Source organism: Phyllopteryx taeniolatus, chromosome 6, assembly GCF_024500385.1.
Source record: "Phyllopteryx taeniolatus isolate TA_2022b chromosome 6, UOR_Ptae_1.2, whole genome shotgun sequence".
NCBI classification, from domain to species: Eukaryota; Metazoa; Chordata; class Actinopteri; order Syngnathiformes; family Syngnathidae; genus Phyllopteryx; species Phyllopteryx taeniolatus.
The window spans coordinates 27,056,848-27,070,824 of NC_084507.1; the positions used below are offsets into that span (position 1 = coordinate 27,056,848).

At 41.7% G+C, this 13,977-nt stretch overlaps 1 protein-coding gene across 3 annotated transcripts in view; it reads right to left on the reverse strand.

The window, feature by feature from the left end:
- The window catches only part of skap2 (src kinase associated phosphoprotein 2), a 34,448-nt gene that overhangs the window by 20,117 nt on the left and 354 nt on the right, over positions 1-13,977 (reverse strand). For 2 of the 3 annotated variants that reach the window (XM_061776615.1, XM_061776616.1), the window contains exons 2-11: positions 13,854-13,959; positions 13,737-13,762; positions 12,874-12,975; positions 11,426-11,506; positions 11,090-11,173; positions 10,868-10,992; positions 10,519-10,582; positions 10,290-10,412; positions 8,985-9,094; positions 5,274-5,376 (exon numbers count right to left, since the gene is read on the reverse strand). In XM_061776615.1, coding sequence (XP_061632599.1) covers positions 5,284-5,376; positions 8,985-9,094; positions 10,290-10,412; positions 10,519-10,582; positions 10,868-10,992; positions 11,090-11,173; positions 11,426-11,506; positions 12,874-12,975; positions 13,737-13,762; positions 13,854-13,959 — 914 coding nt within the window. In that variant the 3' untranslated portion in view covers positions 5,274-5,283. Of the gene's footprint in view, positions 1-5,194; positions 5,377-8,984; positions 9,095-10,289; positions 10,413-10,518; positions 10,583-10,867; positions 10,993-11,089; positions 11,174-11,425; positions 11,507-12,873; positions 12,976-13,736; positions 13,763-13,853; positions 13,960-13,977 lie in introns of those variants that run through there. The other variant, XM_061776614.1, reaches the window with a different exon arrangement.

A 13,977-nucleotide genomic window follows, 5' to 3' on the forward strand; every position in this document is an offset into this window, starting at 1 on the left:
AGAGCTCGGAATTCAACTCGGGATGTTGAAATTAATCAGATAATCAATGCATCGGCATGCATACAGACCATAATTGAATATAAAGAATCGCATTGGTTGTTGATTCTTGGCCTGCAGCATAAAAAAAAAAAAAAAAATCTTATTGTCTCCCTGTCTATGCCCGGTGTCAACGATAGCCTCATCCGGCGCGTTATAGCTCAAATTAAAGTCATTTGTTGCATACGTGACAGAACAAAATGGAGGGGGGAGGCTGCAAGCTAAAAGTTGAGGACGCTGCAAACTTTTTAAAAGCGGATATCTGGACACATTTTGGATTTTACGAAGAGTCGGGGAAGCACGAACTGGGTGAGTCACACACTGTGTGTAAAGCCTGTCCCACAAAATTATCATATGTCAGGAACACCACCGACTTGGGGAAATCACATTAGCCGTTTGCAACCCGAGCTGCTAATCACACCAGTCAAGGAAAATGCACAGCCAAGATCTGACGTGAGTCTGTCAACAATCCTAATCTTAACTCAGACCAAGGGAAGAAAATAACCCAGGCTGTGGGAGCCTTTATAGCGGAGGATTTACAGCCGTATTCCATAGTGAACAACACCAGGTTTCAACACTTGTTTAGGATGCTGGAGCTGCCATAAAAGATCCCGGTGAGTTTTTAGGACGTGTTCAGGATGAGTTTAGGATGCTGGAGCCTAACCACTTTAAGAGGTAAAAGGTAACACCTGATCTGTATGACGAAACCAAAGCCAATATGGCGCAAATGGGCAACGGTAGCCATGTGGCAATAAATGATTGCTTGTACAGTATCTATTTATGAAAAGAAATCCATATTAATATAGAACTAAGTTGTCGATGTTGTGACTTTCGGCTTTGTGTGGTCTTACTGAATATTTTTCACACCACAATCTTGAAAGATGGGTAGTCACAAAGAATATTAGTTGCGTGTCCTTTAAAACGTCGGAAAAAAAGGCTTTATTTGTGTGCTGCGTTTGAAGGAGCCTTCAAATTGGAAAGTCTTTTTCACAGCATTATGATACAAACTGCCTTTAAAATGCACCATAAATGCCTCTTTATGCTTTTTCAAATCCATCCCCATTGCTCAAAAAAAAAAAAAAAAAAAAAAAAACTACAGCTATGAGAAGACAAATAAGAGCAGCAGACCCTGGAATCATGAAGGCAGGAAGGGCAGTGCAGTAAGGTAAGGAACATTTTTATTTTAGTTTTTTAAATGAATTCATAAATCATTGAGTTAAAGGCCCTTTTGGGAGCAAGGTGGCTGGTGATCAATTTGCATTTCAAGACACGCCGTAGTGTGGTTAAGCTTTCTATTGAACTCTGCGGTGGATTTGGGACATTGAAATATAGAGCGGTGGGATTATGATGTCATTGTTTCCTAAAAGCAGTGGATTCCATGTTCACATGGAAACGCTCCAAAGGCGTTTTAGGATTAAGACACTGTGGAAGGCCTTTTGGAAAACAAATATATATAATGGGTCTTAAAACACATTTTCAATGTGGCCACAATGGCAAAATCATTGCGGATTGTTCAAAACCATTTTCCGGGTGTAAAGGCCCTAAAGCCACTGTCCCAAAACGTTGCATTTGCTAAAATGACCAATTTAAAGTTAGCTACTTCAAAATGAAGAAAGCGGAACCAACAAAGACAGTGATCAAAAGCTAAAGACGTTAAGCTTACGTACTACGGAGGCGGCAGAATTAACGTTCCTACAGCGGTGACGTAATCCGAATGTGTGGTCGTGTTCAGAATTAACCAATCACATTCAACCTTGCGATAAATCGAATTCAACACACACTTGCCACCGATTTGAAGTGCCTCTGTTTTACCTTAAATAAATGTCAGCTGTTCGAGTGGACTTTTCCTGACAATTTTCTGCTTCCTGAGCAGGAGCCTGAAGAATTCATGCTAACAATAAGTGCCATTTGGAACATAATTATAACATAATTCCCTCCACCTTGTCTAAGGTCCCAGGTCCGGCTAAAGAAAAGAAAAAAACTAAAACGTGCAACCTTGTTTTCATCGGACCATATCAAAATTTCACAAACACGTGGGAAAATATGTTATGGTCCGATGAAACCTAAATTGAATTTTTTTTTTTTTTTTTTAAAAACCAAAATTGCAAAAGGTATATTTGGCGCAAAAGCAACACTTTATGTGGCTGCGGGATTGCCACGGCAATGACAGAGATAATATACTACGGATTACAAGCCAATTTAAGATGTATTATTACATACTGTGGTTTTAATAATAAAAAGAAAATTGCATTCATTATTTTGAAACAACCAGTCCGTGCATTCTGTCATCAGCCAGCTGATACCTTTATGTGTCAAGTACTGTGAGTTGTGTTAACAGAACCTGACCTCAATTAAAGATGGACTTGGTCTTGATGAAGGTCTATGTGGACATTTACGGATATGGACCAGCAGAGGGGCTTTAATGGAACACTGACAAAAGGCCAGTTGGAGTGGAAATACATTTGCTGTGAAATCCCAGACGATGGCACATAAATAAGGCTGTGGTGCTATTCCGGACAGAAACTCTCAGTGAAGCCGCATGCTGATCTACTGTATGTCACAACGACCTGGTGAAAGTGCAGAATGTGAACAGCTGACAGGTTGATCAAGATGAGTCTCCGTAGTGGTGTACATCACGCCATCAGCCCTTTGTAGAAGCCTCAAGGGTTATGAGAGGTCAAGAGGATGCATGTGCAAAACATTCCTCGACCGTGGAGAGAAGGTATCGCAGCTAAACGTCGCCTCAAACTCTGCTGTTTTCCAGAAACACGGTCGTCTACTGCACAAACGCTGCGGACTAATTATAATGTTACACTATCATTTGTTTTTCAAATAAAACGGTTTCAAGTATCTGGAAAAAACATTTTACGGTGTCATTATTATGATTACAAACTTTCTCCTAAATAGAAAGACAGAAGGACAGACAATAGGACAGAAAATATACCTAGGTAACCATTTAGCTATATCTAGCTAAGTGGTTACCTAGGTACCACCATGCTTTAGATGAGCATTATCCATAACTGTTCAGATAGATTGACAGATCATGATTCATCTTTCTCAGTAAATCTTGTCCAATTGTCCCATAAAATCTATCTCAAAATATTTCAACTGTATATTCTAGACTCCAGAATCTAGAGTATCATTCGACAGCATCTAATCCATCTAGTACATATATCAGATATCCAACTGTGATATAGGCACATCTTTATGGTTGCAGGTATTAATTGGTGATGTTGTGGTATCATTAGTGTAATTTAGTGTGCTACAGATTCATGACGTGCTGGCATTTATCTAGGAAACATTTTATCTTGATGTTAAATTGCAATAAAAGAACCTGTATATTTCCAGAATATGGCAGTTTACATCTAAACGGGGGATGGGGGTATAGTTGACACCCATTAAGGATATCCATTATTGTCACATAAAAATGAAAGGCAATATTTAGCCTTACTTGCCTCTGGCAAACATATTCGGACAGTAAAAGGAGGACTCTGAGGGTAAATACCAAGCCAGGCAGCAAGGAAAGACATTTTGAAATCCTTATATTTAAGTCTCAAAAGAAAGTGTTGGCTTAAATGATTGCATGACATATTGTTTTCACACATATGTCATTTGATGATGTAAAAATCCCATTGTTCCACTGCGGCCATTTCCCGCCCTAAACAAATCATTTCCTCTCTACCTAGAACGCACCATCAACGCAGCATATTCAATAACTAATTATGGCAATTCATTAGCTCTCCAATCAGCGCAGAGGCTTTATGGCCACACCGTACTGTAAAGAGCAGGATTTATGTTGCTTTTGAATGTCACCCAGAGGACGGTCGACTCGCTCATCACTCAAGAGGAGCAAATCCCAGACGCTGGTGCAAAGATTGAGGGAATGCTGACATTTCCCTTCTCCCTTTGTCGCAACCCTGACAAAACCTTGAGCGGGCCTCTTTGTGCGCCAAAACAACTGTGCTAGAACTTCTCTATTTCACTCAGGAAGGCTGTAAAATGATATGTACAGTGTGTGCCTAACCTCGGCAAGAACGCGCCCAGCAAACGCTGCCTCGCCTGCTGTCAAACGGCCCCTCGGAGGGCGATAAGCGTCCGTGCTATCGGAGTGGCTGTCTGCCTTATTAGTGCACCTCAGGCACACAGCCCAGCCGGCCATCTGGCACGCTGTGATCCGCTGCCCAGCAAACTCTCTCAGGCCCCATAAAACACACTGCGACCCCTTTGAAGCACGCAACAAAAGTGCTAACCGCATGAATGAATCGTTTTATTACAAATAGATACATATGTATTTATCTGGAAACTGACTGAAAGCATATCATATTGACAGTATTAATATGCCCAACTACAACACTAAAAGGGGCAAAGGTTGAGGCTCGTTAGCTCTGTGACCTTTTATCGGGTCTCTATTGCCACCTTGTGGTATAATTATAGGGTTAAAATATTTTTATTACTTTTTTTTCTTTTTAACACAAGCAAACCATTTAAATCACCTTGAGATCTGCTTTCCCCTATCGCCACTAAGTCACGACCCACTTTTATTGAGGCTACGAACAATAAAGATTTTTTTTTAAATAGCTTTTAAACATAATTGCACATGCTGCTTACATGTTCAAAGTGACTTTCAGAGCACCTTATTAAGAAACTGAGGATAAACATGACACCTGTAATAAAATATCACAACAGCACAAAATTTCACTCCTATCTTGCCACGTCTTCTTTTTAGGAAAGTGCAACAGCAATGGTTTGTCTTCTTTTTAGGGGAAATGAAGGATGCGGGCAAGTGCAAACTTAACAGTTTTAACAGTCTGAATGATGATATGAAAAGCACCAGTGGCATTAAGTAAACAGTAAATATTTGTGTGAAAAACACTTCTAGGCCACAAAAAAAAAAAAAAAAAAAAAACGCTAAGTACGGCGTGACGACATATTCTTACGCCGCTGTAACAACTCGTTCATTGCGCACCGTTCGTAACGTCTATGTCAACTGAGGACTCCTTGTCATTTTTTTACTGGCCATCTGCAACCCACTCAAATTGTGTCCGTAACGCCATTTTGGGTCCCGACCCACCACTTGAGAATAACTGACCTACTGATGTACATTTGAGGAGGACAAAGCAGTGCAGTGTGTATGAAAACAATTCAGTGAAATACTGTATGGATCACAGTGGCTATGCCAGTGTATTTTAATGAGTCTTTTGAACGAAACAAACGTATTACAAGTATGATCCACTCACAGTGATGTATTTATAAAGCGTAGAGCTCCAGCAGGTAGTCTCTGGGCACGATTCCGATATTTCCATCTTTCTCTCCAACCCACCAACCGTAGCTCTGGTACTCCTGAAGGAAGACAGATGCAAAAATCATTTGAGATGATGGATGACCAGAAGAAGCTAAAAAGAGAAACACACACACATAGTGAAGTCTCTTTTAATCCTTACTAAAGATCAAGATTGGCTAACAAAACAGTAATATTCTGAGAAGAATAGTGTTTGTTTTTTTTTTTTTTTTTTTTTTTTTTTTTTAAGTGACATCAATGGTTACCTTATTTTTACCTTCTTATGACAGTTAAAATTTCCAACGGTTTAAGGACATCAGCAAATTGTGTCTGACCTTCGAGGTTGCACTGTTTCTACATTACATCGCATTGGTTTGTGCTCACCATTTATCATCTCACTTCTTGCCGACTGCCCGATTGTACACACAGCAGCCGCAATGTACGTGAAAGCCATCACGTATAAATCTGTCACGGCGATGCAAAGTAAAAGTTCCTCCAAGTGGCTGTTAGCATAGCGAGCTGCGTGGAGGACACCGTAGAGACACGTCTCGCCTCTCCCTTTGACCAAGAGCCTGACCTCACATCAAAGTCTTGGCCAGGACATGAATCAACACTGGGAGCTCCACAAAAGGGAGGAACAGGAACCTGCACAGTGTCTGAAAGCCAGACCTGACCACATCTGTATCCACTTATTAAGTGAATGCTGTTGTGCGTCCAAGAAACAAAACAACCAAAAAAAAAAAAAAAAAAAGTCATATTCTTCTTTTTCCATTTGTTTCTGTTGTGCTTAACAGCAGCACCGTTGCTCAACGTGTGGCTAAATAGGTGGCTCATTTGAGAATGCTGAGCTACCATCTTTCAACCCAAACACGGACAGTATTGATTGAAAATATTGGACTTTTTGGAGATTAAAAGTGTCTCACGGCATTCCCAGAAATCGTCCTATCCGATTGTCCTGGCGTCATCTCTATGTTGCTCACAGCTCCTCGTTATACCATATTTACGTGATATGTAGGGATTGCTATTATACTGAATGCTGAGAAGCATGAGCATCGTCAATTCCTTTCTTTTACGGCATTTTAGCTCAATGAGATCATCTCGCAGCATTCACTCACAATTTTCCCAGGGAAATGCTATTTTTAGTTCCCAGGATGTGATCACAAAAAAAAAAATAATCTATTCAACATTTGTAGACTACCAGACTGTAGCCCATAAGGCATAGGTGTCAAACTCATGGGGCGTGGGAGCAAATCAAAATTGAAGACATACCCTTTTCAACCCACGTCCAGATCTGAGGTACTGTTACACAGAATTTGAGCCAAATAAAACAGTGACCTATGTTCAGTGCTTAAAAAAATAAAAGCACACCAGTGAGACAATGATTTTACATTGTAAAAGTAACACCTACAATTAATTGCAAATTAAACACTGCTTGCTTTCACATCCATTGTATTCGCTTGTCACGTGATTAAAGTGGCATTTTACCATACACAAGCCTCTTGGTAATAACAGCAGAGCGACGTGTGTGTGTGTGTGTGTGTGTGTGTGTGTGCACATAACTTCCTGTCACTAGCCTTTGAAAGTGGCAACACCTCATTGTGCAGTTCTGGCTGGCAAATAAGTCCTGCTTGAGTGGGTGCGGGACACAACATGAGAGAGAAAGAGAGACAAACGACTAATGGCACCCTTCACTGGCTATGCACGCACACACACACACACACACACACACACACACTTCATCACACAGTAGCCTTGGTCAGCAAGAAATTCTGCTCTGTCACTTTAATACCTCCAGCAAAAGAAACAATCAGTGCATCAGTTTACAAGCACGTTTTGTACAGTATGTGTTAAGGGGTGGGTTAATATAGGTTACAGTAACATCACACAGAAGCAGCATTATGTTGGGACAGTGTTTACATTTTGTCAACCATTCCAGCCACTTAAAGGAAGTGAGACGTTACTTTTCTCCATTAGTTTTATGTGCTGTGACTTGAACCGGGGAGAAGGAGAGAGAGAGGGGTGGTCGGTGTGGCATATATGGACAAAGCACCCCCCCGCCCCCAGCCACAGTCGGGCACTATAATCAACACTCTGGCCCGACTGGGGGGTCCCGCAGCTGTAATACTACAGCTATTTCTGAGCTGAGGAATGGGGGAGGGACAAAAAAGAGAATTAGGAGGGGGGAGGAGGGACGCGTTAGAGGCGCAAGGAGTCGGCTGTCCCTCCTGCTGCAACCCAGACAGGTTTTATGGTCATTGCCCTCGAAGTGGGCCGCAACCCCCAACACCAAGGTTCCAGCTAATGGCGCTCGCGGTCCGAGTGAAAGGGCAACTTGATTCTTGGCCCTTTTCCGCACACAAAGAGAGGAGTCATAAACAAGCATTTGGCCATTGAGCACTGGAACGTCTGTCTGCTTTGTTTCGTTTAGTTGCTCACACCAGTGAAAGGGACTTTATTCATTTTGTTGATCAACACTTGGAAATTTCAACTTCACAAAAATGTGAGAACGTATAGTAAATAATAAACATACAATGAATAAGATAAAATATAGAATTTCTCATTTTGCACTGTGTTAACTTTTTTCAAGAATAAATACATGATATTATTAATATTGAGAATCAATCTAGTATTATTATGTGTCTATTTACTATGGTTGTAGAGTGGTGTAGAACTGCACTCACTCATATTTTGTTTAGTGGCATGAGAAGAGCAACATATTAGAAGCATCTCATTATGACTGCACATCACCATCTTGATAGGGCTCTTGAACCAGAGCTCATTAAATTGTGCAAATTTACCTAACGCTGTGCGCAATCGGTGAATCCACATTACAAGTAGCAGTTAAATATGATTTATTTGAGTAAATAATTATCTATTTTAATGCACTATGATTTGTTTATTCCTGTCTCTCTTTTTAATGATTGCATGCAAAGGCCACAAGGTGGCAGACTAGACTACAAAAAGGACCTGGCGAGCTTTCAGCAATGTCAGTTAGCAACATGCAACAAGAATCCATCCAGTCCCAAGGATAACATTTCACATATAGGACCACTTTCCTTATTTGCAAGCATAAGTTGGTAGCTTTAGCATAACAAAGTCCAATTGTGGTCACGTGAACTGGTTAGGAACAAAAATGCTCCTGTTTTGTTGCATCAAATTAAAAAAAATGGTCCTCTCGATCTCCCACACCCGCTAGCTAGCTGACAAGCTTCGGAAATTGGACGTTCAGTACACGTCCTCGCCCGCTCTGAATGGCGTGTCAGACTGGGCCTTGGCTTCCTGAGAACACACATTCCTATTTGGCGAGGTGAGCGAGACGTCTGATAGGTGTGTGGGCTGAAGGCAGCAGCGGAAGTGCGCTGAGGCGGCCCAGATGGACGTGATGGAACGGCGCGGCGAGCCAACAGCACTAAAACAGTTTCCGTCGTGACACATCTAATCCCCATCAGAGAGCCAGAGGCTGACTCGGGGCCCGGTCGGCCTCCGGCTCCAGGCACTGGGCCAGGTGCTGCCAGTAAAGGATATCAAGAGCCAATTCCTCCCAGGGCCTAGTAATAACTTTGTTCAGGTGGTCCTGGCTCAGCAGCACCTCACTCAACATTGCTGTTGAGTTTGTGCATTAAGCAATCTATCTACATTCTAGGTTTTAGACAAGGCGGGTTTTCATTACCTTGCTCAGTATATAAATGGTGTCTCCACGCTGGAAGGAGAGTTCATCTGGGTGGTCAACTACACAGTCCCATAAGCCCTGGTAGTAGTTCTGGTAGTCTGTGCTGGTGTCTGGACAGATCACAATAACATTGGTGGTACAATAAGAAATGGAAAACAAGACAATTAAGCATTTCCAGTCCAGTATTTTGCATGAAGCAAACAAAAACACCACTTATTGTAAAAGGAAGTCGGTTAAAATGGTTGCAGTCTATTTGAAGGGTTGCATACGTTCAGAACTTCCCCTGCAAATGTCACTTCTTCTTTCTTCTACTTTCTGTTGAACCAACACAAGTGTAGCGCGTATTGATTAACGTCAAGGGCCACCTGATGGTGTTTTTTTCCCATTCATCCAGCCATCCATTTTCATTAACGCTTATCCTCACTAGGGTCGCAGGCTGCCAGAGCCTATCCTAGCTATCTTCGGGCGGGAGGCGGGCTACACCCTGGACCGGTCGCAAGCCAATCGCAGGGCACATAGAAACAAACAACCATTTGCACCTACGGTGGTCCACACAGGCGGCGCCGGGATTTGAAACCCGGTCCCCAGAACTGCGAGGCAGATGTGCTAACCAGTCTACCACCGTGCCAGCTTCTTCCATTCAATTTGACATTTTATATCTAATACAGAGCAATGATTCAATTGGGAAGTGAACGCGTATAAATAAACTTGTCCCGTAATCCTTATAGTGCTGTTTTGTCAGCCCCTAGTTTGTCATTCAAAACGGCCGAGTGTGCGTGGCAGGCATGGGCCAATTTTTTTAATTGGTCTTTGGGCCTCTTGAGCGTGCCCCTGCAATTCTGCAGCAAATGACAAGGAAAATGTGTAGCAGCACCAGGAAAAAGCATCCAAGCTAGTCTCTTGATCTATGATGCTGCGTCTGCTAGACAGCCAAAAAGTGTAATTCAGTTGTAAAGTTTCATCATGAATCACAAATGATTTGTGTTGCCGCGGCAATTTCTAAACAGCTGTGGGAAGAGAAATTGGAATTAAAGAAAATCACATCAGACGAGAGCACCCGACGAGGCCCAGAGATTTTTTTTTTTTCCCCAGAGACAAAAGCGCCAGCGTTATCATTTTTTGTATTTAGTGAAAGCTGCTACAACAAAATACAGGAGTGCTGTCTCACACCACTTCCGTGTTGAGTCTCTGCCTAATTACCTAACCAATAATAATCAATGACAGCCAGCTAGAGAGAATTAAAACCAATATACGATACTCTCAGTACTGTATATGGTGTTTTTGCACGACATTGTACATCTTTACCTGGGAGCACCTCATAGATGTCTGTATCCGGTCCAAGTCCCACATCATCGTACATTAGCTGTTCCTCCGCCTTCTCCACCTCTTCCTCCTCCTCTTCTTCTTCTTGGATGATACCAGACTTATCTACAGACATTTTTAGACAATGACATAGCAAGAATCCAATGAGGCTGTTGCTGAGACCTTAAGTATTATTATTATTAGTAGTAGTAGTAGTAGTAGGATGGCAAACCTTTCAAAACAAAGTCTATCCATTTCACCCATTCCTTTGCCTCTTTCGCCAATGACGCACAGAACTAGTGAAAGGGTAGGCGAAAATACAGCAGTCAGAGTCAAATTATTCATGTAGCAATTACCATAAACAAACACCGCATTCATGAATCATAAAAATGCTCCACAAGCAAGATGTTTTCATGTTGAAACATACACATTTTAATAAATATGTATGCAAGGCTGAGACATTGAGAAAGCAGCAGTGTCAAATCAATGAATACATTTCCAGAAGAAAAATGTAATACATGCGCACATATATGGACCCAAAAAATAAAATGAAAAATTAAAAAAAAGAACAGCAAACGTACCTGATAGTCTCGCTTGTCTGGAGCTGAGACTTCAAAACAAAAGTCTTTCTTGGAGTCTTTCCGTAAGCTGTTGTTCATTTTGACATTGTAGCCATCGATGTTGAATTCGCCTTTCTGCTGCTTGTCTGTCGCACGGCAACAACGTCGCTGTCAACATCCCCGAACCGCATCCAAGGTATGCGTCACTCGTAATTGGACAAGAAAATAAAATGGCACCAGTACCTTTCTCATGGCCATAATAATAGAAGGTGCGATAGCTTAGAGCGCACCATCTCTTCTGCCACTCCTGGCCGAAAAAACTGTGATCTGTTGAGAAGAGGAAACCGCTTGAAATAATTGACAATACATTTTTGTCTAACCCAACAATTAATATGAGTGATACATTGTGTGTGCCATGCATAATTCAGTGAAATTCCAATATAAAAGATGACATTTCTACAATTTATATTTGTATAGTGCCTACATTGTGGAGGTGTTTAAAAAATAAAAAATAAAATTTAAAAGATTTTATTTTAAAAAACACAGTTCACATATGCATTGCATTAGGGGATCACACACCCTTCCTGCGTTTCTCCAGGTATCCTGACATGAGAATAGACTGCAGATCTTGTGCTGCTATCGGTGGAGATAGCTGGGAACCTGAAAGAGAATTATGGGCATTCAAAACTTTTCACTAGTAAAACAGCAACAGATGGGTTCTAACTTCTGCTTGACATCCACAGTCAGATGATAGTTGTCAAAGTCTTGCAGAGGATCCGCGGGGGAACATTTTGCCTCGTCACTGCACTACTGCAACTTCAATGCAAATGTTCAACTGCTGTGTCAAAGTTGCTTTGTGTGAAAGAGACACCATAAAGGTGGCAGCTGCTTACGGGCCATAAACCCCCAACCCCCCTGAATCACCACTTCACTTGGACTTCCCCGACACTTTATTTTGAAATGTAAACAGACACTGGCCACAACATTAGGTACACGTGCATGAGTCAATGAGATGTAATATGGCTCGATTGTTGATACGCGTTTCGCCAGATGTGGGTAGAGTAGCCAAAAATCTTACTCTAGTCAGAGTACTGTTAATTTAGAATAATATGACTCAAGTAAAAGTAAAAACCAGTCTTCCAAGTAATTACAGACATCCTTCGCCGTATCGGAGTTCACTTTTGGCAGTCTCACTACATCACAGATTTTCAATCGTACACATCTAATTCTATTTTGCTAATTTTTCGCTACACCCCAGGATTCTGCGGTGATAATTCTTCACCGCACGGACTAATTTCACTGCAGACTCATGCAGCAATAACCACCAGCCAGGAGGATCCCATTCATACATTAGCTGCACGGCCACAAGTGACACCCAGAGTCACCCAACTAGCAGACCGGCTAACGGTTAGCCAGTTAATAGCCAGCCACTATCCTGAGACAACAACTGCCAACTCTACATTCTCATTCCCTGATTCCCACGTCACTCAACATGCCAGGCCCTGCCTTTTAATGCCACACACATTCAAAGTCACAGATAGGACAATATAGAACGCGACGATGGTGATCCCAAGTGGACCAAATAAGATCTGCACCTCACAAGCATATTTTGGCAGTACAACAAGGCAAATTTAGCTGCAAGATAATGGTTTGAAATTAACGTTCTTTGTTTACAAGCGTGAAAGAGCACAAAGGGTCACCAGGCAGAAATGACATGGAAAACTGCAATTTGTTTTCTCAAGTTCGAAGTGAAGTTCTACTCCGACAAGTAAAATTCATCCAGGAAGCCAGTAATGATTTTCTCAGACTCAGTACTTCAGTGTGTCTGCGAGCTATAAAACACCCTTGTGCAGTAAAACAGGTGACGGGAAAATCAGTTACGCTCTCAAATGTCTTCCCAAAGTGCGTTGCCAAGTTACAGTTGGAATGTCTCTTTCACTGTGACACTGCAAGTCACTTTGTTTCAAGGAAGGACTCGCTCACAATAAGTGACACCGTAGCAAATAGCTCGCTTGGTCCGCTTTTACCCTCATAGGTGTCCTCCTCCTTGTCAGTGCGCTCAGACTGCAGCGAGGCTCCGTCGTTGTTGCTGCTGTCCACCTCCTCCTCATCGTCAGAGTCCTCGCCGCCTGAAGGAGGACCACTGGTCACTGGTCGCACGACAGACGGTAAACCCGCACACACTTCTTTGTTCTTGCCGTTGAGCAAGGGTGTCAAAACTGTCAAACTTAGACGACAGCTCACTATCCATTTCAGCGTCAAAAGACTTTGCCGTTACTCCAAGCACCAGAAAAGTCAATTAATTAGCCAGTCCCTCAATGACCATGTTAACTATGAATTTCCACTACATCTATTTTTGAATCAACTTACCTGTTGAAATGTAAATTACAGCTGGCCCTCCATCTCCCTTTTGATTAATTTACCTCATGTAAAATGATTTAGACTGATACTTCACACATTCAAACTACAGCAGTAGTAGGCGACCATCATCATTAAAACCGTTTATCCTTTTTACCTAAATGACTGTCTCGGTGGAATGACATGTAAAGTGTTTATTTACTCGTGGTGTTATCGGTGCCAAAGTATGTGTGCTAGTTTGAACAGAAGTCAAGGTAAAATCGTGGCAAACTGTCACAGACCACATAAAATGAAATGGCAGGCCGGCCCACAGGTCTCGAGTTTGACACCTGTCAGAGAGCAAAATGAAATCGTCTCAATTACCATTAAAACGTTCTTATAGAATACAGTACCGGCCGGTACTTCCTTGCCATACATTAAAAAATACGTACTATTGGGACAGACGTGTGACCACATGGGATGAGTGGTGACATATTCAAATTTCCTACCTTTAGCAATGTAGATTAAAAAAAATTAAATACAAATAACTTACTTTTTTCCTTGAAATCATGTGGAAAACTGTTGTGAAGAAAATAGATGGCTCATTAGTATCAAATAGATAGCTAGCTAGATATAGATAGATAGATAGATAGATAGATAGATTGCATACCCTAATTTGACCTCTTTAATCCGTTTAATGAAGGCTTCCCTCTTATCTTTCGCCTTCTTACTCAGATTTTCCCCTTTCAGGCCTTCACAGAGGAACGTTTCAAGGTCTAATCGTGAAGACAAAA